At 39.0% G+C, this 24,357-nt stretch overlaps 1 protein-coding gene across 5 annotated transcripts in view; it reads right to left on the reverse strand.

The window, feature by feature from the left end:
• Nucleotides 1-9,015: 9,015 nt before the first annotated feature.
• Nucleotides 9,016-24,357, reverse strand: part of FMO2 (flavin containing dimethylaniline monoxygenase 2) — a 40,484-nt gene continuing 25,142 nt past the window's right edge. For 2 of the 5 annotated variants that reach the window (XM_082438150.1, XM_082438151.1), the window contains 6 exons: nucleotides 23,033-23,195; nucleotides 21,429-21,571; nucleotides 16,646-16,845; nucleotides 15,058-15,413; nucleotides 12,562-12,634; nucleotides 9,016-11,807 (listed from right to left, as the gene is read on the reverse strand). In XM_082438150.1, coding sequence (XP_082294276.1) covers nucleotides 11,456-11,807; nucleotides 12,562-12,634; nucleotides 15,058-15,413; nucleotides 16,646-16,845; nucleotides 21,429-21,571; nucleotides 23,033-23,195 — 1,287 coding nt within the window. In that variant the 3' untranslated portion in view covers nucleotides 9,016-11,455. Of the gene's footprint in view, nucleotides 11,808-12,561; nucleotides 12,635-15,057; nucleotides 15,414-16,645; nucleotides 16,846-21,428; nucleotides 21,572-23,032; nucleotides 23,264-24,357 lie in introns of all 5 variants that reach the window. The other 3 variants (XM_082438154.1, XM_082438153.1, XM_082438152.1) reach the window with 2 other exon arrangements.

Raw genomic sequence — 24,357 nt, forward strand, 5'->3', positions numbered from 1 at the left:
TAGAAGCTATTGTTAACTATAAAAACATTTCCCCAAATTGGCTTCCTCTTCTGCCTTTCCCATCAATGAGCCTCTGTTCTTTTAATTCCTATAGCACTTCGGTCAATACGTACACTTTTAACACTATATCATGTGATTTTAGGTGTTGTTCTCAAATAGTTTTTTGTGAAAAATTTTCTCTCCCCAAGTTAGTAAGTTTTTAAACCACATGGGTCACAGAGTAGATGCAAAAGGTACCGCAAAGGCATTTTTTTCCTGAACATTTGCATTTTCTTGTTTCACAGATGAGCTCTCTCCACAAAACTGAATATACATCTTTTGTTTTTCAGGATTGGGAAACAGAGAAGTAGTTCAACTATAGAGAGTTCATCTGCTTTGTTCTCTGCTGTGGCCCCAGTGTCTAGGGCTGCACTTGGAACATAATGTAACTGAAGCTCAACACCCATAAATATTTCTTGAATGAAATGAAAAGGTCCATTTTTTTCAGGTGTCATGTAAAGGTGTTATAGAGTCAGTTGCTTCCCTGTGGCAACTGGATCTTATTTACTAGGGAAAAGCTACTAGCCTCCCTTTGCGAGGAGTCATGCTCTGGATCCTGATAGAACTGCCTTGGGCTCCTTTGCAAAAGAGGATATCTGTACTGACTCTTACTCCAAAGGCCGATGCAGTACCGTATATATTTGCCTTTAAACATTTGAAGAATCATCATGGACAGAAAGATTAGAATTATGGCCAATCATGGAATTGAAGATGTTATATTCAGGCAAATTTTAGGTCAATTTAAGCACTTTCCAGCATTTCAAGCTCTGATATTTACAGGCAGAGTCTGTAGGATGATTTTTTTGGAGACTTTGTAAGTAGGAAATTAACAGATTATATAGAAAGGGGAATCAAATGCCCTATAGGGTCTTATCAAGCCATATTCTATGATTCATCTTCTGGTTAATTAGCCTTCAAACACCTAATGAGGGGCTTCTATGTTGCTAAGCCCTAGGCAAGGTATCAAGGAAACAAAAGATGAATTAGGCATGATGCCTTCTTTATGGTAGCTATCATCCGGGTGGGGAAGTAAGATTTGAAAATAGATACAATATTCTGTGTCAAGTGCTAACACAGAGATATGTCTCATGTACACTTTGCAGTAAGAGCCTGAAGAAAGAGGTGCTAATTCTGACTTTGGGATGGTAGGAAGGCAACACAGAGGTATACTATTTGCTCCAGGTTTTTTTTTTTTTTTTAATCACTCATTTTATTTATTTATTTATTTTAAATTAATTAATTAATTATTTTATTTTTGGCTGCATTGGGTCTTCGTTGCTGCGTGTGGGCTTTCTCTAGTTGCCGCGAGGGGTGGCTACTCTTTTTTTTTTTTAACATCTTTATTGGAGTATAATTGCTTTACAATGGTGTGTTGGTTTCTGCTTTATAATAAAGTGAATCAGCTATACATATACATATATCCCCATATCTCTTCCCTCTTACATCTCCCTCCCTCCCACCCTCCCTATCCCACCCCTCTAGGTGGTCACAAAGCCCTGAGCTGATCTCCCTGTGCTATGCGGCTGCTTCCCACTAGCTATCTATTTTACATTTGGTAGTGTATATATGTCCATGCCACTCTCTCACTTTGTCCCAGCTTACCCTTCCCCCTCCCCGTATCCTCAAGTACATTCTCTAGTAGGTCTGCGTCTTTATTCCTGTCTTGCCCCTAGGTTCTTCATGACTATTTTTTTTGTTTGTTTTTTAGATTCCATATATATCTGTTAGCATACTGTATTTGTTTTTCTCTTTCTGACTTACTTCACTCTGTATGACAGACTCTAGGTCCATCCACCTCACTACAAATAACTCAATTTTGTTTCTTTTTACGGCTGAGTAACGTTCCATTGTATATATGTGCCACATCTTCTTTATCCATTCATCTGTCGATGGACACTTAGGTTGCTTCCAGGTCCTGGCTATTGTAAATAGAGCTGCAATGAACACTGTGGTACATGACTCTTTTTGAATTATGGTTTTCTCAGGCTATATGCCCAGTAGTGGGATTGCTGGGACATATGATAGTTCTATTTTTGGTTTTTTAAGGAACCTCCATACTGTTCTCCATAGTGGCTGTATCAATTTACATTCCCACCAACAGTGCAAGAGGGTTCCCTTTTCTCCACACCCTCTCCAGCATTTATTGTTTGTAGATTTTTTGATGATGGCCATTCTGACCGGTGTGAGGTGATATCTCATTGTAGTTTTGATTTGCATTTCTCTAATGATTAATGATGTTGAGCATTCTTTCATGTGTTTGTTGGCAATCTGTATATCTTCTTTGGAGAAATGTCTATGTAGGTCTTCTGCCCATTTTTGGATTGGGTTGTTTGTTTTTTGATATTGAGCTGCATGAGCTGCTTGTAAATTTTGGAGATTAATCCTTTGTCAGTTGCTTCATTTGCAAATATTTTCTCCTCTTCTGAGGGTTGTCTTTTCGTCTTGTTTATGGTTTCCTTTGCTGTGCGAAAGCTTTTAAGTTTCATTAGGTCCCATTTGTTTATTTTTGTTTTTATTTCCATTTCTCTAGGAGGTGGGTCAAAAAGGATCCTGCTGTGATTTATGTCATAGAGTGTTCTGGCCAGGCAGATTCTTAACCACTGCGCCACCAGGGAAGTCCTTTGCTCCAGGTTTTGAAGGATGAAAAGGACTCCAGTGGGCAGAGGAGTGGAGGAAGTGCGGTTGAAAGGGAGGAAACTGAGAGGGTCCTTATAAGGGCCAGAGATGGTCCATAGAGGCATCATGACAGCTTGACTCCAAGGAGGGCTTGCTATTCTTTTGCCTCCTACAGAAAATAGCATGTTCCCCACATGAGGGGACTGCATTACAGTGTCGATTCACTGGATCATGTGACCTACATGTTTCCCCACAATAGGTCATTTTCTTTGACTTGTCTCTTATTTTCTCATAGCTCCTAGCTTCATGCTTGGTCCGACTAGCAGTTGCATAAATATTTGGCAAAGGATTGATTTCCTGTTAGCTAAAATGAATTAATTAATCACCTTATATCTTTTTAATTAAAAAAATAATTGAGCAAATATCTTCTGGGTCAGAGATTTCTTCCTCAAAATGACTTTCTATCAAATGTACAACAAGTAGAAATTCTCTCCCCAGGTCACCACTGTTACTCAGTGTGGGCCGGATGCAGCCAGCCTTCTCTGAGAAGTAAACACCCCTGGGGCTTTTCATGGGACAGTGAGGTGTTTGTGAGTCAGAGACCTGAGTTTGAAGTTCAGTGTTGGCTAATTGCCAGAAGTATGATGTTACATAAGTAATTTGTTTCTGTGTCTCAGTTTCCTTCTCTCTAAAATGAAGCTAGATGTAGAACCTGTTGTAAGAATCAACTAATGTATAAAAAGCATTTAACACAGTGCTTGGGACATTCTCATTTCCAAATAGATGTTGCTATGTTATTTTTACATCTTCATGAGATTTTTCTTTAATTTGATATTTTTGTGGCTATCTGCCTTGACAATTTTGGGTATATTTATTTGGACTCAGAGTCACTGGGGCAACTAGACATGTATAGCTAAAGGTTGTCTTCTAGCAAGTGAAGGAAATGAGTAGGGAAATGTAAGAATGATGGTGAAAGGGAAAGAGAGAAAAAGAAAAAAGGAGAAAAATAGGTTTCAAAGTCACGCTTAAGGACTTTTTCTTTATTTCTTTAAGTTTTTGCTTCAGATCTATTTGGTGTGTCACCATAGTCTCATTTGAATTGTTCCCATGTTTGGAAAAGCAAACAGAATACATGAGCACATATACGCTCAAATACTGCCTTCAATGCTGATAAAAATTAATGCTTCCAATCACTCATTCAAGTATTGATAATTATATGAAACCAAAATGATTTAAAAATTAATAAGTGCTTTTTAGAAAAAGTATTGTCTGCTTTTATTATTTCCTTTAACTAAAAATCATTTCCAGTCAGTGACTGCTGTACTTTAGACAGAGTGATTGAAAACATAGTCGGAAATTTTATTAGGGTGAAAAGTACACTAATGCCACTGATTATTGGAGTGCTATTTCACATGCTAATGCAAAACTAATATTAAAAATGCTATTCCTCCTTATGTGAATATTCAAAAAAATTTGGCCCTTCCTTTGTTGGAGGTTTTAAAAGCAGTGTAACATCATCATCATTATTTTAATGAAGAAAGCCTCCTCAAAGCTGACTAAATATGAAAGAAATAAGTAATAAAAATGAAAAAAAATGACTAAATTGGTAAAGTGTCACTGGATGAAAGTGAGTTTATAAAAAACATCAAACAAAATAACTAAAGCAACACAAAATTACTAAATGAGTTGAGAAATCACTGTCAGTTGCATCAAAGTTACCGATTTTTAACCATGGGGTTACAAACTACTGTTCTTTTCCTGGGCATTTTATATTGCTGCCTCTACTTCAAAGAAGTAAGATGCAAATATATAATGTATTGAAGTCAGTTTGAGTGCCCACTTTGGTTTATTAGGATAATATAGGGGGTTAGAACCTGAGGCTAGGGCTGTCATTCCCAAAATTGTGTGTAGAGGAACTGAGTTATTTTAAAAATTTGAGGAAAGCACAGTTATTTTAAAAATTTGAGGAAAGCACTCCATGTCTGTTGAACACCAAACAAAGCATTAGCTGGAGGTAGTTCACAATTTTTATATCAGATAAGGCTGTGTTCTAGTTGATGATGCTACATGTTTGCAAAGCTGGGTTTTTGACCATTTCAATGTTAAAAAGCAAGTAGTGCACAAAAACTGGTTGAGGTAAAACAGGAAATGAAGGGACAATGTGCGGTCTGATTCCAAGTGTTGAGCAGTGCAGCGCGTAGCAGGCATATACACCTCATTATTAAGTAATTGTGGTTATTCAAGAATGAAATAAAAATACGATTTCCCTTTCAATTTGTGTATTATTTTTTCAAACAACTACAAGGTTATTTGAAAAAGAACAAAAATACAAATACAGAGAACAGAAATACATAAGTTGTTTGGACCTGACTACTTAATAAGAGGAACTATACCTTGGAGGCCCCGTGAAAAAATTACTTACACGCTAAAGATTTCCTTGAACCTGGGAAGTTTGGGAACCTCTGGGTTATAGCCTTTCCTTCTGAGTATATATATATATATTTTTTTTTATTAATTAATTAATTAATTAATTTATGGCTGTGTCGGGTCTTCGTTTCTGTGCAAGGGCTTTCTCTAGTTGTGGCAAGTGGGGGCCACTCTTCATAGCGGTGCACGGGCCTCTCACTGTCGCGGCCTCTCTTGTTGCGGAGCACAGGCTCCAGACGCGCAGGCTCAGCAGTTGTGGCTCACGGGCCTAGTCGCTCCGTGGCATGTGGGATCTTCCCAGACCAGGGCTCGAACCTGTGTCCCCTGCATTGGCAGGCAGATTCTCAACCACTGCGCCACCAGGGAAGCCCCCTGAGTATATTTTTAATTGATCAGGACACCTTATCTATTGGTGTCAGGAAATGCAAATTATCCTGTATCTAGTCCAGCAGTGTATCGATTAACCAGCGCTTCTTGACTGTTTCTAGTGTGACTCATCTATGCATTTCAAAGGAAACCATCTTCATTGATGTGCTATCAGGCTTGTAGCCAGTCCTTTATTTGTACATTACCCACCCCTCTCTCTTCCTTTTCCTTTCTCTCTCTGTCTCTCTGTCCTATGTTCTCCGTGTCTCTCTGTCTATGTCTCTCTCTCTCTCACACACACACACACACACACACTTTCTTGGCACACGGATACTGGCACGGACTGCACAATGATACAATATCCTGAAGTGAGCTGTGCATTTCAGGAGTAATCAGAGATAGTAGATTTAGTTGAATGCAGTTAGGGGTGAGTGAGGGTGCCTACTTAGCCCTTGGGAACAAACGAGCACAAACTGGTAAGAAACTCGGGTTAGAGCAGGGCCATGCTCTGGGATTTCAATCTTCCAGCAGCCGTTCCCCACCTCCTCAAGCCTATTCCTAAACACAACCACCTGATAAGAAAAATTCTGCCCGGGCTCTGAATTCACCGTATCAGTTACAAGGCCATAGATATTCCCTAGGCTGGAGGGGAAACTAGGAAATAACAAAGGACAGACTTAGTTTCTCCATCTGTAAATCAGATGGCATTCAACTGGATATCTACAAGAGATTTTTGAAACCCTTAAAGTTTGTAATCTTGTGAATTCAGCTGTGAGCGGAATTAGCAAAAAGAACTGACAACAGTACGAGAATCAAGAAATTTTGTCATAATGCGTAGAATGGAGCACTTTTAACAACAGGAAAAAAGACAACATGCCAACACAAAGTAGTCAGATTTGAAAGTGTGGATTGCCTCTCTCTCCCAGCTTGTGTCAAATGCCAACATTTGGTAGGCAAACCCCCAAAGCATTGTCAGACACCATGTCAGAAGCTATTAGTGGAAGCACTTGAGAAAAATGACTGATTTCCCTTTGCATTAGGAATCCAAGTTTTCCCTTTTGATTAACCACTTAGTAGTCTGACCAGCAATGTACTTACCACTGTACACAGAAGACTTGATAATATCTGACTTTACTGTCCCGTTACAAGTACTCAAGCATTTACCGCTGTCTTTGTACTTTGGGGCAGGGAGTGGCTTTATAGCTCCTCCACAGACTAAGAGAGTGGCGTTCTGGTGAGGTGATTCTGTCCTGAAGCATAATAACAAAACAGGAAAAATCTGGCCCCCACCTCCCTAATCCAAAGGAATCAGAGATTATATCTTATTTACTTTATGTACTTGAAATTCCTGGTGCTAAGTCCTGGCCACAGTTAGGACTCAAGCTTGCAGAAATCTAAATGGATAATCCTGAGCCAATGTTGACCTAGGAGTCCCCAGTATACTGGATGAACCCTGTCTAGGAGATAAGGAATGTTATGCAGAATTTGGAACCTAAGGTTAGCCATTGTTTATATTTTAACTTGATTAACTGCAACAGTGACATGCTAAGAGAAACACTGGTGATATGTACTTTAGACTTACTCTTCTCCCTGCCAAACAGAAATTATTTTAAGGAGTCACAGCAGCATCTTCAATATTCATAGATTTCATTCTTCAAAGGGGAGGGAATAAATAAAATAAAGTAATCATGACAACAGCTGCTACACCAAAGATTCACTTTTAAGTGTTTTGATCCATTTCTCATTTAGAGACAATCATTATTATTTTAAAATCATATATCACCTACATTATTAAATTCAATTTTTTCTGTTCATTTTTATTCTTATTGTTTTTTTAAATTAATTTTTATTGGAGTATAGTTGATTTACAATGTGTTAGTTTCTGCTGTACAGCAAAGTGAATCAGTTATACATATACATATATCCACTCCTTTTAAGATTCTTTTCCCATATAGGTCATTACAGAGTATTCAGTAGAGTTCCCTGTGCTATACAGTAGATCCCCATTAGTTATTGATTTTACATATAGTAGCATGTATATATCAATCCCAATTTCCCAATTTTTAAAGCCTTCTTGAGCACAGATGATTGCCCAGGCACTTGGGAAATATGACAAATATATGGGAGGAGCATAGCCTTTGGAGTCACAAGACCGGGGTTTATATAATGTTTTCACCAGTTACTTTTAATCTTGGGAAAATTATGATAAGCATAACCTCAATTTAAGATAAGCATAATAATACTAGCCTCAGATGATTGTGGTAGGGACTAGATGAGATAATCTATGTAGAGCGTCTTGTACATAGTACACACTCTGCAAGTGGCTGCAATGGCGATGATGGTGATGGTGATGCCACTGCCAGACCAGATAAGCTGTCTTGATTATTGATTTAGCTCTGTACTGGGGGTTGTAGGTCAGTAGCAACATCTTCCAGAATGAAAGACTAGTTATAAGGAAGAATCTTCCTTTGCCATCCTCATTATAATGTGAATGCTGGATTCTACCTCAGTTAAGCTTTTAAAATCTTTATTACTTGAAATTTTGTTATATATCATTGTCCAAGAGTTTTATTTAAAAAAATCTTTATCTTTCTGTAAAGAACAAATGTGAGACATTTGGCTTTGGGAATAGAAAATCAAGGAGCTATCATCTAGAAAAGGAGAGTTAAAATAAAATTTAGTGAAAGGGAACCATCACAGGGAGAAGTTTTTCAAGAAGATGGTAGCTAGCTAAGAGCCTTTACAGGAGAAGAACAAACATTGTACAGCAAGAAACACTAAGGCTAAACCTAAGGAGGAATTTGGCCCTGAGGTGTGGAAAAAGTCATGGACTAATCTCTGAAAGCAGCGGGGTTTTTTTGCAGAAGACTCAAACCAATGGTTCCTAAATTTAATGTGCACAAGAATCCTCCAGGGAACTTATCAAGACTATAGATTCCAGCAGAGATTCTGATTCAGCAGGTCTGAATTATCATTACATCTTATTCAGGGATCTGCACTTCTGTGAACTCCCTGAGATATTCTGATGCAGAGAATATCTCTGTGGATCACAGTTTGGAGCAAGCTATCCTAGATGGTTAGTCTAGGATAGTTTCATGTTTCAGGAGGTATGGAGGCAAAGGAATAGACTTGAATGAGTCTTCCTTAGTCAATCTCAGGCTCTGGAAATGAACTATTTATGTTTTAAAAAGATATCAGAATACTTGGAATGATTTCAAGGGATCATCTCCTTTCTAAAATTTTTCAAGGATATAAATTTAGGAACAATTCTGTCGTAATGGTGCTAGTTTTTTCCCCACTGATTCAGCCTCAACCTGACAATTGATTCTCAATCTTCCACTGTAGAAATAGGATAACAACCATAGTTATTTCACCAGGTAGTGGTAATGATGAATGAGTTATGAAAAAACAACTAGGACAATGCTTTGCACATTACAAAGCAGGGATTGGCAAACTTTCCGTAAAGGGCCAGATAGTAAAAATTTTAGGCTTTGTTGAGCCATACTGTTTCTTTTGCAACTACTCAGTGCTGCCATTGTAGCTTGAAAGCAGCCACAGACAATAAAAGAATAGGTGTGGATGTGTTCCAGTAAAACTTTATTTACAGATATAGGTAGTGGGCTGGTTTTGACCTATAGGCAGTAGTTTGCCTACTTTTGCTATAAAGTCTTGATAAATTCTATTATTATTATTAATAATATAATGGCTTGCAAATAATCTTTAATAATTAGAAAAGTAATCAGTTTTTAACAAATAACTAAGTATATATGCCCTCTGCAATTTTTTTCAAAGGAATCTGCTTATAGGAGCAATGAAAAAAAAATCTTGTATTTAAATGCTGGTGTCATTTCAAAGGCCTTTTTTTTTTTTTTTTTAAATCGTTTTTTGGAGAATCTGTATTGATAAGTACGCTCCCTTCCAGACTGCCTGCCCCAGTAAATTTTACTTCTTTCACAACTCTCTCTTCTCATCCCTCATGGAATCTACCAAGAGTAGATATGCTTTTTTTTTTTTTAATTGCTATTATTTTATTTTATTTATTTATTTATTTATTTATGGCTGTGTTGGGTCTTTGTTTCTGTGCGAGGGCTTTCTCTAGTTGTGGCAAGCGGGGGCCACTCTTCATCGCGGTGCGCGGGCCTCTCACTATCGCGGCCTCTCTTGTTGTGGAGCACAGGCTCCAGACGCGCAGGCTCAGTAGTTGTGGCTCACGGACCTAGTTGCTCCGCGGCATGTGGGATCCTCCCAGACCGGGGCTCGAACCCGTGTCCCCTGCATTGGCAGGCAGATTCTCAACCACTGCGCCACCAGGGAAGCCCCTCAATGGCCTTTTAAAGAGTTTCCACTGACAGGGATTGCCATCACATAGTTCTAGGCACTTGAGGGAGAAATCCAGGCCAATGTGAAGAGTGATGACCACAAAGGCTTTGGAGGAATAAGAGGAGAAATTTGTCTAAATCTTGAGTCTCTGAGATTTTCCCTCTCTTTGAAGGTCTTGTTCTGGGCTTATGGCACAGTTTAATCTCCCAAAGCACAATTTGTGTAAAGAATGGCTGTAGCAATTGCTTTATAACCAGATGTTTATTATGTTGCTCAATGTCTATTGACATTGAATTGCTTGTGACATTTTTAAAGTTCAGTTTTTTTTTTTTTTAAAGTTCAGTTTTAAGCAAATGTTTGTCTCTCGTAACAAGCCGGCATGCTTTCTTTTATCAGATGACAAAGATTAAATATTGTTTTGCTTTTTGCCTTGGTTATTTGTATGGTTAGAGCTAAATACAAGGTCCAATCAATCATTACAATACTTTTCATCTACTTGGGAGATACACTTTTCTTCCTCGACATTTGTTTTTTGAAAATGTCAATGATTATCCTAAATGTTATTATATAGGAGTTTTTATTGTAAATTCCTTCAAACGAATTTTAGATCTAGCTGAAATGTAACCCAAATATTATAAATAAACCTAATCAGATCTTATTTGTAAGAAGAGTGCTGTATTCTATGTAAAGGTCCTCCAAAAGTAACATATATGTGATCATAAATAAACTGTTATTAAGTACTTGATTAATAATGGAGGTTTTTGTAAAAAAGTATATTATGGGGCAAGTCTTCATTTCTAAAGTCAAGCAAACCTGAGTTCCAGTTCCAGCTCCATCACAAGATCAGCTGTCTGGTCCTGGGCATGTTACCTAACTCTCTGAGTCTCAGTTTCATCATCTGTAAAATGGGTGTAAGAGCTGCACCCATCTCACAGAATTGTCATGAGAATTAAATGAAATAATACATGCAATGTGCAAATTGTCTGGTCCTTGATAAGTACTCTCTATATATACTGTAAATACATATATCTATCTCTTATGGCATGTTTATTTTTATTTTTACAGCAGTGTTTCTGTCAAAATATAAGACAAATACAAGAAATGTGGCTACTTGCTCAGCTTTCAATGTGAGGCCCTAAAAATCTGTCTGAGCATTGCCATGTTCTAAGTCTATCCTCTCATTTTTTTCTCCAGTAGCTTTGAGTGATTCCCCATGAAGCAAATGGCTCATGACCTAACATCTGAGAACTTTGTTACCAAATAGAGTCCGGATAAGAAGACTATCAAAAACAACACACAGGAATTTTAATATTTGCCCACACTTAAAATTTTCCAATGATATAAACCATGGGTGCTTTTCGTTCTGTGTAATTCTACTATTTTTCCACATGACTCTCCTTTACCAGGGCTTGGCAACACTGTTTAGCCAGTGTTATTTTATTGTCTTTTTTGGAGAGTCTAGTGAATTTGAGGGAAGGGTAGAATGGCAAAGAAATTTCATGACACAATTTCAGTTTTACACATAGACCTAAGTCTTCTAACTAACTCTCCACAATTACCTCTCTCACTCTGTTTTTCTCAACTCTAAAATTTAGACTTTAGATTTAATATTTTTTCTTTTAGTCTTTTTTTTTTCTCTTTAAGAGGTACTGACTGATGTGAAGGCCAAAAGCATTATGCTGACATATTAGAACCACTGAAGTTGGAAAAAAAAGGCCACCACAACAGCAAGAAGCCCCAGGATTTTCAACAGGAAGGAAACTTGGAAATTAGATGAAGTTTTTAGAGCCCGTGTCTTTAAAGGCTTCAATATCCTTTGTTTCTGGGTGAAGATGGCACTCCTGGCCCCATTCCATTGCCCAGGTCCAACCAGGCGATACTGATAAGAGTTGCAGGGCCCAAAATAAAGTTTCACAGCCAGTTTAGGCTCTTTTAGCAAGAGAGAGAGGAGGTCTGGCTTTGCACCTATCTCTAAGGCAAGCTCGTCCAAGTAGTCGATGTAACTGGTCTGCAGTATCTGGCTGTTGCTCTCTCCAAACCTTAATGAAGAAAGAATAAAGGACAGATTCACAAAATGTGCTAAGTTATATAAGAACATTAGGTATTCATTAGCTATTGAAAGAATGAAGGAATGAATGAACGAATAAATGAGTTTTGAATAACTCTCCAAGTCTCCTAGCAAGTAAACCTAGTCAGGATTGCTGCAAAGATTCACAAGATAACACAGATGAAAGCATAGCTCAGTGTTTTGCACAGAAGAGACACTTAATATTTGCTTGTTAAATTATTAAAGTACCTTGCACTCTGGCTGGCATATAGTAGATGAATTAGAATTTGAACGTGAGATAACCCCTACACGTGATATAAGGCCCCCAAGTCTACTTTCCTATGTACTTGATCTCTATTGAACTCCATTCCACTTCATCACAAAATGTAAATCCTTGACCTTCACTTCACACCAACTCCTTTCTAATTTGCTTTGATGGGAGTTCCTCCAGCTAACTTTCCAGAGATGCTTAGGCTACTGTCACCACCATTGCCCCCATCCCACTTCCTCTTTACCACAGAGTGTGAGAGGATACAGAATCTAACATGGACAACATATAAAACAAATAAATTTAGGTCAAGGATAAATGTTCTTGTTTGGTGAAATTACTATTTTTAAGTAGTTGGATCTTAAAGTAGCATGTATAAGAATTTGCTTTTTTAGAAGCAGCTAGGTGGTTCTTGTGAGTAGTTAGATCATACTTGGAGAAACACTGTTCCATGTAAAGAATTTTAAAAAATTCTTACAAGTCAATTCTTTTTTTATTCCTCTTGATAATGTCTGCCATCATAGTTCTCTCCGAGGGCAAGGTACACAAGCCTAGAAAATAAAAGGTTGGTTGAGTAGTGGGTTTGATTCAATTTCATTGCTTTATCTAGTTGATTGATTCCTACAATCCACTGATTCCTCCAATCAATTGATTCCTACAATTAAATTTTGGCCATTTACCCATGAGATACCGGTCAGGGCTGCTGTGTCGTTGAACTCCAGGGTGCGCCACTCGCATTGAGTTCTATGTGATGTTGCCCAGGGATCTCCAGGCTACAGCGTGGACTCTGAGGTGGGAGTGGGGGGTTAGAGAAGAAGGTGGAGAGGGAAGGTGAGCCTGAGAAGTTGGGAAGCCGTGCCAGATGGCTTGAGCTCCATTCTGAAAGTGGTGGGAAGCCGTGGGGGACAAGATCAGATTTGCCTTTTGGAAAGATTCTTTGAGGTGCTGAATTTTGGAAAATAGGCTCCAGGGAGGTCAGTTTAAAGGCAGCAAGACCAGGGGGAGGGGTAAGATGTGACAGGGTGAGAGAGTGGCATGGACATATATACACTACCAAATGTAAAATAGATAGCTAGTGGGAAGCAGCCGCATAGCACAGGGAGATCAGCTCGGTGCTTTGTGACCACCTAGAGGGGTGGGAGAGGGAGGGTGGGAGGGAGGGAGACGCAACAGGAAAGAGATATGGGAACATATGTATATGTATAACTGATTCACTTTGTTACAAAGCAGAAACTAACACACCATTGTAAAGCAATTATACTCCAATAAAGATGTTTAAAAAAAAAAAAAAAAAGGCAGCAAGACCAGTTAAGAGGCTGTTGAAGTAAACCAGGTGAGGGAAGGGGTGGCACAAACTGAGGTAGGGCAGTGGGGATAGAGAAAGATTGACGTCAGTTATCCCTGTGGGCTTGTGATTCCGTCCCCTGTCACAGGTGTCCCTGGAACTTCCGACATGCTGAAGAATGGTCAGCGTCCCTGGATACGGCTAGTCATCAGACATCTCAGATTCAATGAGTCCCAAACTGAGCTCATCACTGAAGTCCTCCCGCTCAGACCTGCCTCCTCTTCCACATGCTCCCTCTGGCCCCAGCACTGCTCCCCACCCAGTTTCCACCACCTGAGATCCGCCTTGATCAAGTCACCCTTGAGTCTGCTCTTTTCCTCTAATTTTCCTACATGGAGCCAAGCATTACGTCCTGCTGGTTTGATTCTTAACTATCTCTCTTCTCCACTTTGTTTCTTTGCCTGGCTGAGGTTGTATCACATTTTAGTATAGACGATTACAGCAGCCTTCTCACTGGTCTCTGAGACTCTATTCCTTTCGCCTTTCAAATCTTATCTTTCACACTAATGTTGAAATAATCTATCAAAAGTGAAAATCTGATCATGTCTGGTCCTTGCTTCACCTTTCATTGGGTCTTCTGGCAGAAGAGCTTTCTTAAATGGAGACACTAGGTCCTCAGGCCAGACTTAATCAGAGTCCCTAAGAGTCCATCAGATGGTTTTTATGTGTAGCTAAATTTGGGAAGAGCTGATATACATTTTATATTCAAGCTCCTTAGCATGTCTTAAAAGGTTCCTGTGTCTTGGTCCCTTCCTCTCTAAGAATATTCTCTCACCCCTCTCTGCCTCACACCTCATGTTCTAGGAATGTCAAATATCTTGTAATAATTCCTCATCTGTATCACACCTCTGTGTTCTGATTCCCTTTTCTGCACCTGGGAAACCCGGTTATCTAGGAAGTTTTCCTTGACCACATGCCCTTCCTTTATCCAAACTCTGCTGTTGCTAAGCACCCTTTCTCTTTTCCACCCACTCCATGCAGTCCTCTGACAAAGCACATGTCTTATTATCTTAAAATGATCCATTTAAATTTCTCTCTATCCTACCAAGTTCCAGCACAGGGCTACGTATTCATTAAGTTTTTGTTGAGCTGAATTGAGCCCTGGATCAGGGAGATAGTAACAGCCTTCTGAGAAGTGCAAAGTGCTACACAATGCTCAGAGAGAAATATTTTAATAATTTTATAGCTTTGTAGGGATCTGTGAGGTTGAGTTGCTTAGGTATTAAGAGTTAATTTGGAGTTAAGTATGGAGTAGGCACTAGGTCTCTTGATTTGCACATATTCTGAGGAATTTATAAACATCTTACAGGTAAAACTAGGAGTCACAGATGTCTTCCTTCCTTCTGTTCTCTCATTAGTTCAAGAAAAAATAATATTTACTTAACATTATGCCAACTGGAATTCTCTGAATTTTCTAATATTTTAAAGGAATGATTGCAGATATTTATTATTATTGTATCCCAGTATTGGTTATTTTGTGAATTCTCTGCTAACTTTTTAGGATGTCAGTTTTGTGAGAGCAGCCAAGGTTGGCAACCTCCTTGTTGGCAACCTCCTTTTCTAAACTTGTTATTGAGCAAAATCCACCAGGTGTGAAACACTCAGCCACTCACTTGCCCACTCACTTACCTTTGAAAACTCTTGTTACCCAACGAGCTTGAAGTTCAACAGTTGGGAAAATGGAACCTAGAGGCTGGATAAGACCAATGCATGCAAGGGTTGACTTCTCCAGGTGAGGAGGGAACGTGTATTTGTACAGCGAGACCATATTATTCTCTACTTTAACAAGTGGATCTTTGAGGAAGGGAAAAGAGAAAGTATATCCTGTTGCAAAGACAATGACGTCGATGTCCTCCTCCACTGTTCCATCCTCAAAGAGGACAGAAGTTTCTGTGAGCTCTTTCACTCTTGATTTCACCTTGATGGCTCCATAGAGTATACGACTTGGAAGATCGTCACTTAGTATAGGCTCTTTCATAAGGTATCTGAAACATGTGGAAGAAAACACTCAGAAAGAGTATTTAATGAGGGGTCTTGAACTCTCTTGATATTTTATGGGCTTGGCTCTGGGAATAAAGAGGTTTCTCCAATATCCATAAAACTTTCTAACTTGACTAGTTGGGCTACCCCAAGCCTTACTACTCTCTGACTTTATTCTCATGTCACATATCTCTTCCCTCAACAGATAAGGAAAAACACGTAGATGATGTGGGCAAAACACATTTCAAAAAAGGAGGCATTCCTAAGGGCTTAGACAAAATGGCGGTGCCTATGGTCAGTTCCTGAGCATTCCAGTTGTTATTATCCCATTGATATTTCTGTTGTTTTATGTTATCTACCTTTAATTATCTTGATGTTCCATTTAATTTCTATCTGATCATAAGTAAGTAAGGAAAACTTTGTTAAATTTCCATTAGTTTTGAAACTTATTAAGGGATCAGTGTGAAAATTAATGCATAGAATTAAGTTTGGGGATATTTCTTGATCCCAAATATACGTGGAGTCTCTGTATGTATCTGATAGCATGAATGGTGGAGCAAAGTCTGGTTGTATTTCTGGAATTTCCTTTTTTGTAGATTTGAGAACCATCTTGTTAAAAAAATAAGGATACATGGTACGTGTATCAGATCTCAGAATATAGCAGCCACGTTGCATTTGTTGAAAGATTGCAAACCTCTTCTGTTTTTTTTTTTTTAAGGGAAGAAGCCTGTTATCAAATAAAGAAAAATAAACATCCATATTGTTTGCTTGTGTTTATAAGATCAGTGATGTATAACAGATTAATAGGCAGTGAGTATGCTCTCAAAAGCTACCCACAGGAAGAACTCTTATGGTGTACGGAGTTAGCAAAGTATGAATTAACAGATGTAGAATTTGGATCAGTTTTCCCACCCACCCTCTGAAAGGAAGGTCACAATCTCTTAAAACAGCCTTTTCCAATGTTGGACAGCTCTGGGTATTAGGAAGTCCTTCCCATAATCCTAGTTCTAGTTTCTGGAGCAGCTCATAATATTTATACTTCATCTTCTTAAATATTTACTTTTTAAAAGGCATACAGAACAAATTTGGAATTCAAAATCCAGGAGCTACATGATACCCATACTGTTAGGTTGTAGTTTGAACTACCATGTTAGCAATTTGTCTCTTTGCAAAAAGAAACCCCTCTGACATCCTTGATTACCAATGAGTATACCATAAAAAAGCAAAGTAACTCTACTTGTTTTGAGGCATAAGGCCATAATTTTCATGGTTGAACCACCGATTCATCTGTTGTTCCATCATGCATTTTACAACTCTTCGTGGCAGGACATTTCGGAGCATGGAGCTAAAACGGGTGTGGAACACCATGTCCCAGGGATAGCCATCTTCAGAGATACGGCCCATGACCCAGGAACCATGTCTGGTGCTGATAAACACCTGGTGAGCAAAAAAGGATGCAGTTTAAACTAGGGCATCATCTCTTTTGGGAGGAACCCACTGTGTAGATAATACATCGCATGTATGGCCCCAGAATTTGCTGAAATGCTTTGTTTTAAAGATGATTGACCTCAAAGTGAAGTACCTTCTAGTTTTCACAGCTCTGGGGCAGCTTTATCATGCAAGTGGGAACCAGTAGTACTTATGCTGATAGAGGAAGACCACCATAGTCTTGAGAACTTCATGGGAACATGAGAAAATCTTTGGGCTAAACCAATCATAAAACCCACAAATTTTTGCCATGTTTGAAGTTGTGGTTCAATGGTCCTTCCCTCCTCTTACCTTTTCCATCCACCACAAGTTGTTTATATAGGGAAGGTATACAATTATAATACTAGGAAATGTATGATTACAGCCTAATGTCTAGATAGGCACAAATATATGGATCTGTACCCCAGAGAGGGAATAACAAGGGAAATCATCTTCTTCCCATACTTGAAAGAACATTGTTATGTTCTTTTATATATTTTATATATTTATATATTTTATATATTATAACATTTTATATATTTTAAAAGTTAAAAATACTGACTATACTTCTGAACTGAATGAATAAGCATTTTCAGAACTCTAATGGAAAACTGATGAACTCATAAAAGTGCTAACAAAACATCAGGATGAAAAAAAAAATTAATTACATGGGACTGAGTTAACCGATGAGGATGATTATAATTTTTGTAACTTTCTGTTTGAATAATTTAAAAAAAAATCCCACAAGGACTCAGAGGCAAAAAATATACAAATCGATTTTTACTGCAAAGTAAAGGAGCTGTTACAGTGGAGGATTACTGGACTGAATGTCAGTATTATGATATAGTATGAGTGTGTTTCGTGTTTGGTAATTGCAATCATTGTTGCTTTTGTTGTGGTCATCCATTTACAATGCTTGGTGTCAGTTTATTTATCTCTTGTAAAAATAAAATACAGTGTGTGTGTGTGTGTGTGTGTGTGTATGGGTGTGAAAAAATAAGTTTCTGAACTTATACTGTGATTCCCATTCTCTTCAAGTGCACTTCTGAATCCCCTTTCAGATGTACTCTTTTTTTTTTTAAATGTAGCATTATTTTATTAACTACTGCATAAATTCTAAAAGCATATATGTTATGATTCCTTCCATCAGTTTCTATATCTTGATTAAGTTACCAGATTTTTAACTTTGAATTTATTTTAAAAATTCAGAGTTTAAAAATCTAACATTTACTATTCATAGATATTACTTTACATGGAAGTTAATATACGAGGTAATCAGTTATACATATATATATATCTATTCTTTTTCAGATTCTTTTTCCATATAGGTTATTACAGAGTATTGAGTGGAGTTAGTTCCCTGTGCTATACAGTAGTTCCTTGTTGATGACCTATTTTGTATATAGTAGTGTGTATATGTCAGATGTATTCTTTACCTTGTACACTTATATTTCCCTAGTTTTCAAGGTGTGCATTTATATCTCTTTTCAAATATATATTTTACCTTGTTTACTGTTACTCCCCCATTGACCAAATGCATATTTGACTTGCTTCTTAAAATTTTATATGCCAGTACTTTTACATGCCAGAACTCTGTGAGTTCTGCTGTACAAGGCTGTCCTTGATAAACACATAAGATTCACTTACAAGGAAACTGATTCACTTAGGAGTTTAAGATCATGGATTCTAGATCTAGGACTCTGGATCCAGACTGCCTGGGTTTGACTCTCAGTCCCACTACTTGCAAGCTGTGTTGCCTTGGGTGAGTTACTTTAACCTCTCTGTGCCTCCATTTCTCCCTCTCTGTAAAATAGTACCTGCTTCATAGAATTATTGTACAGATTAAATGAGATAATACATATAAAGTACTGAAAATATTGCCTGGCAAGTGATAAGTACTGCTAGGTATTATTATTTTGTAAAATTAGCCTGGAGGAGAGGCGTTTCATATAGTGCCACATATCTGGAGTGAGCCAGAATTTGGAGACAAGTTTTGCTGGGGCTTCAACTCCTTAGCTTGTGAAGTAGCACTTACATAAAATGGTATAATGGTGTTGAATTGTTGGTCTTGTGTGGTAATACACTTATATCCTGATTTTCTCCTGCTGTTTCCCTTTTGTTGACTTGGCAATACTTTGGTTATGTATTAGATGATATACCTCAAATATTTCCATGAATGTCTCTTTCCATTACTTATTGTCTGCCCTTCTTCCTTAGGATCAATCCATGTTTCACATTGGGAGGTCTGCCTATTTTATTCATTCTCTTTCTGCTGTCACCATCTTTACAGCGGAGAGTCTAATCTGGCTAGCTGTACTAGCTGCAACAGTGTGATATGTCTCAGGATTTAGGATCAGGCTTCTTTCCCTGAGATGCATACTTCAGGCCAAGGGTCAGAGATCTGGTTTTTCGTGAGAGAGTGTGTGGATGACTCAGCGCCATCCCACAGTATTTTGAGTGGTGCTTTTGGACTGTGGTAGAGCATGCCATATACTTGTGAACATGAACCTCCTTTAACAGAAGCAGGGCACACTCAGGACTAAGGTGAGTTTAGGCTATAATTTTAAGCTTTGCAGATGCACCTGGTTCTATCCCTTACATACATAGCTCCTATGTATCTCTTCTCACAGAAGGGTTGAGAGTGCATTACTCTGTGCAAGACATTTTATCATAATTATCAATTATGTTATTAATCCAATAAATATTGAAGAGACATCCTATGTAAAGATTAATGAGGTGAAAGGCACACAAATATAGCAAAGGTGGTTTCTTAATATTGAATCTGGTATGACTGACAGGCTTTTACATGGCAAGGCCCATATAAGGAAATAGACTCTTGCAATCTAAGATTTGCTATATTTGGATCATCTTTTCTAAGTCCAAATCACTGACCTGTAACATGTAGTGGTCTAGTATGGAGCTTTCCTTGGTTGACAGCTAAAAGTCAGCTCCTTTTATCATACTCCCTTCCTCAAGCTTGGCAGGCATTCCCAACAGGAAAGAGACTGGACCTTGTGCCTCCCTACCTGAGTCGGCTCTTCTCCAAGACTTTACAGTTACTGCCTCCTCACTTGTTCTTCACACTGAGGTCTTTTTTTTTTTTTAACATCTTTATTGGAGTATAATTGCTTTACAATGTTGTGTTAGTTTCTGCTGTATAACAAAGTGAATCAGTTATACATATACATATATCCCCATATCCCCTCCCTCTTGTGTCTCCCTCCCACCCTCCCTATCCCACCCCTCTAGGTGGTCAGAAAGCGGGAGCTGATCTCCCTGTGCTATGTGGCTGCTTTCCACTAGCTATCTATTTTACATTTGGTAGTGTATATATGTCCATGCCACTCTCTCACTTCGTCCCAGCTTACCCTTCCGCCTCTCCATGTCCTCAAGTCCATTCTCTACGTCTGCATCTTTATTCCTGTCTCCTGCCCCTAGGTTCTTCATGACCATTTTTTCTTTTTTTTTTTTTTTAGATTCCATATATATGTGTTAGCATACAGTATTTGTTTTTCTCTTTCTGACTTACTTCGCTCTGTATGACAGACTCTAGGTCCATCCACCTCACACTGAGGTCTTAAAGCTTTGAAAAGTGAAAAGTGGTTTCTTTTCACGAAAAAAGGTGAGGACCTCCTGGGTCTAGTAAATCTCTTTCTGGTGTTAGTGACCTGCTCTGTCCCCAGGGTGGTAATACTGACAGGTCCCAGTGGAACCCCTTCATCAACCTGCTGGGGAGGCACTATGTTCTTTTATCACATTTGCTACTGGGCATCTTGAGCCCTGACAGTGTAAGTCTCAGGACTGGACAGTTTTGCTGGTTGTAGACATGGCCACTGCAAGTCCTGTGTAGCCAGAAGATGCTGAGCTACATCAGAGTGATAGGGCCCCTGGGTCCAGGCCCTGTTGAGAGGGGATGCTTTGGGGAGAGGAACCTTAGCTATTTTCCCATCTTTGCCTAGGTCTGTCCTTCTAAAAGGGTTTTATTTTCTGCCATTCCCAACCACCTCTGTCAGCATTATCTGTATCTTGTAATGTTTGACTCTGGAAGCAAAGCTGTGTCATTCCTGAGCAGGTGCAAAGATAACAGTGGTTGGAAGGCCTCAGGGAGCACCTAAATATCTGTGATTATGGTTGGGAGTCTTACTGTCTATTTAATCTTTCTTTTAATGATTCTTGGAAACTAAGGATTATTTACATTTCAAATAGAACTCAAATATGCACTAAATTTCTAAAAGGCACTCCCCCAAAGATGAACAGGTCAACTCATAAAGCCCCCTGGGTTGAAACAAGGCCTCCTGTGCTGAAAGTCATCTGGTCCAAACTTAAGTGAGGGAACCATAGCCCAGAGAAGTAAAATGACTCACTCTAGGTTACAAGGCTGATTAGTGGCAAAGCTGGGAGATAAACTCTGGCTTCTTGATTTCCAGATTTTCTATGATACCACACTGGGCAACCAAACAACGAATCAACCAATTAATGAGCAATGGAGCCTTAGTTACATGGCTGGGATTTTCCTCTCCTCCACCGTACAAGGTAATCAGGGAACATCTTACCTGAGCAGCCTTCTTACTCAACTCAACTGCAATATCTGAGGCTGAGTTTCCTATTCCAATCACCAAAATGCGTTTTCTTTCAAATCCCTCGGGGTGCTTGTATTGGCGGCTATGGAAATACTGGCCTTTGAACTTCTGGATACCTTTAGGGGGAAGAAAAGAGAAATCCATGAACTATGTCAAGTTAAGTTCAATAAAACTGCACCGTCAGCTTTTCCTTTCTGGGGAAAATCATTTGTTTTGTCTCTTCCCCTCTTAGGGAAGTTACAGTATCAAGGCCAACTGGCAATCTCAAAGTATGAACCACATAAGAAATGTTAGGTTAAGCATATGGTACAGGACCAAAAGAGTTGATTTCAGAGGCTGCAGCTTAGATATTTATTAGAGAGCAAACAATTGGTTTTGATGAATAGAGCAGAGTCAGGTGTTGGTTTCCAGCTACCCATTATCCTATTTTGGACTGTACAATGATACTTTATTATCACATAGCATATATTCTTTTAAATGTTTCTTAAACATATTATGAAGTACTATTATCACAATTGTGTAATAATTAGAATAACATTCATCATTCTTATTTTGCAAAAGCAAACAAAAACTAAAATAAACTAAAAACAAGGCTCGTTATAAGGTGAAGGATAGTTTCCACTTTGCAGTAAGTCAGCAACTTACTGGACAAGCCTTTTTGAAGATAAGCATCTCTTTGTCTTTTCCCAGGAAAACATGACTTTGTTAAAGTATTTGTGTTTGATGGTGGGTTGCTTGAAAGAGCCTTTAGATCATTAGTTCTCAAAGTGTGGTCCCTTGGCCAGCAGTTTTAGCATTACCTGGGAACTTGTTAGAGAGGCAAATTCTCAGCCTCATACTAGACCTACAGAGTTGGAAATGCTAGGGGTGGAGACGAGCAAGTTGTGGTTTTAAAAGCCCACCAGCTGATTCTGATTGAGATTTCCACTGCCTTAGATCAGTAAGCCTCAATCCCAGCTGAATATTGAAATCACCTGAGTAGCCCTTAATTGACGGAGGCCTAACCTAGACCAATTGAATCGTTGAAGGTCATTAGAACTTTAAAAGCTCCTCAGGTGGTTTGAATAATGTGGGGTTTGGACTGAACCACCGTATCAGATGTTTTCCTGAAGGCCTTGGGAAGGAGATACGCTCTCTGAGGGAAGGGCCTGGGAGGTACCGTCCTTCCCTGTGCTCCCTGAAACCTCACTGTCCTGTAGGAGCACTTATTTCCAGAAACTCTCCCCAGTAACCCTGGCTGTGGGCGTGGCTCTGTGGAAGTCTCCAAAGATGTAGCAAAGTCACAAGGTAAGCACATGGCTGAAAGGACCTCTCCAACAGAGAACCAATTTGGGTGAGAATTCTCTGAAATACTGAGTAATATTTAGTGACTTTGAGGGAGGCTGGCTGATAATGAAGACCTGAAGAGCTCAATAGAAACAGAGATGGTGTTTGGAGTCTCTCATCTTTCTAGCTCTATCCTGATCTCAATATTATGCCGAGTTGCAGTAGCTAGGTAATTCTGCCTGACAATCCAACCTGAATATAAAGTACCTGGACACCTACTCCCCAAAGCTGGGGATCCCCACAGGCCTCACCTGGAAATGACTCCAGTGGGAGGTGAGGGAGTATGTGATGACCACTGCAGACCATGACTGCGTCAAAGACAGCACTTTGCTCCTTGCCGTTGCTCTCGGTAACAACCACCCATTGGCCAGTGGATGAGAAATCCGGGCATTTTTTCACACTGAGGACGGTTGTCTTGAACCGAACACAGAGAAGGCATCATTGAGAATTACTCTGGCATAACAGGGGCCTTGTCCAGTGCCCTGGGAGTGGAGATGGGTAGAGTGCAATGTCTGATTCCATTTAGGTCCTGTCTGAATCCATTTCAAGCCACTTAAGGCAAAGACTGCTAAGTGCGCCCAGCTGCTTCTTCCTTGGCAGGTGCTACCAAGGATGTGCTTTGTGCGAGAAGCCTGACTCAGCAGTAGTTACCAGTGTTAAGGACTGAATAAGGACTTGAGAGAGACCCAGAAAAAGCAAGACAGCGTCTGGGCAAGATACAAAATACATGTTCATCATTCAGGTGATTACACAATCAGTATTTATCAAGAAGCTTTAAAAGTGTTGACCTCCGTGTAGACTCTCTATTAGAGAAGATATTCCATGTGAAGCAATTTGCATAGCACCTGGCACAGTGACATCACTCCATGAATGGTAAGTTCATATTTATTATTTTTAAAACATCATGCTAGCAGTATACTTCATGATCTCATTTGGATGAAATAATTTATCAGTTCATGATTTTTTAGAATGCCATTTGCTCTCTGGAGGTTTGTGAATTTTTAAAAGTGTACATAAATGTGTGTGTCTGCTGTATTTAAGAAGCAGTGTCAAAGGAAACAAAGCTTTTCTCACTTCTAGAGGAATGGCATGCTTCTCCTCTTGTTGGCAAGTGTTTGAGTCCCTTGCCCATGGGGGCAAGTGTTGAGTCCCATGTTATACATGCATTTCAAATTTTCATATATTTTTCAAAATGCTGGGTTGGCAATGTTTGAAGCTGTTCCAATTTAAAAATGTATATGGAATATTAGTATAAAGCTTATGAAAAGGCTATAAAATGTCTGGGCATTTTCAGTTGAAAGATTCAGATTTGAAGTTCTGGGTAGTATATTCTCTAAAGTACTGTGGATTCTTGCTATTTAAAATGTGGTTTGAGGACCAACCTTCAGTATCACTGGGGAAGTTATTAGAAATGTGACTGACCTGAGCCAGTTCACCCCTCCTCAGGCAACCTGGTGGTTTCCCCCTCCCGGGAGGTCACCATATTGATACAGAACTCAGTGAGGACACCTCCTTTGATAGTTTGAGTTGAGTTCCATCATCTTATGGCTGTACTAACTCAGAGACCAATAAACAG

This window comes from Balaenoptera physalus (genome assembly GCF_965194825.1).
Source record: "Balaenoptera physalus genome assembly, chromosome: 1".
NCBI lineage: Eukaryota > Metazoa > Chordata > Mammalia > Artiodactyla > Balaenopteridae > Balaenoptera > Balaenoptera physalus.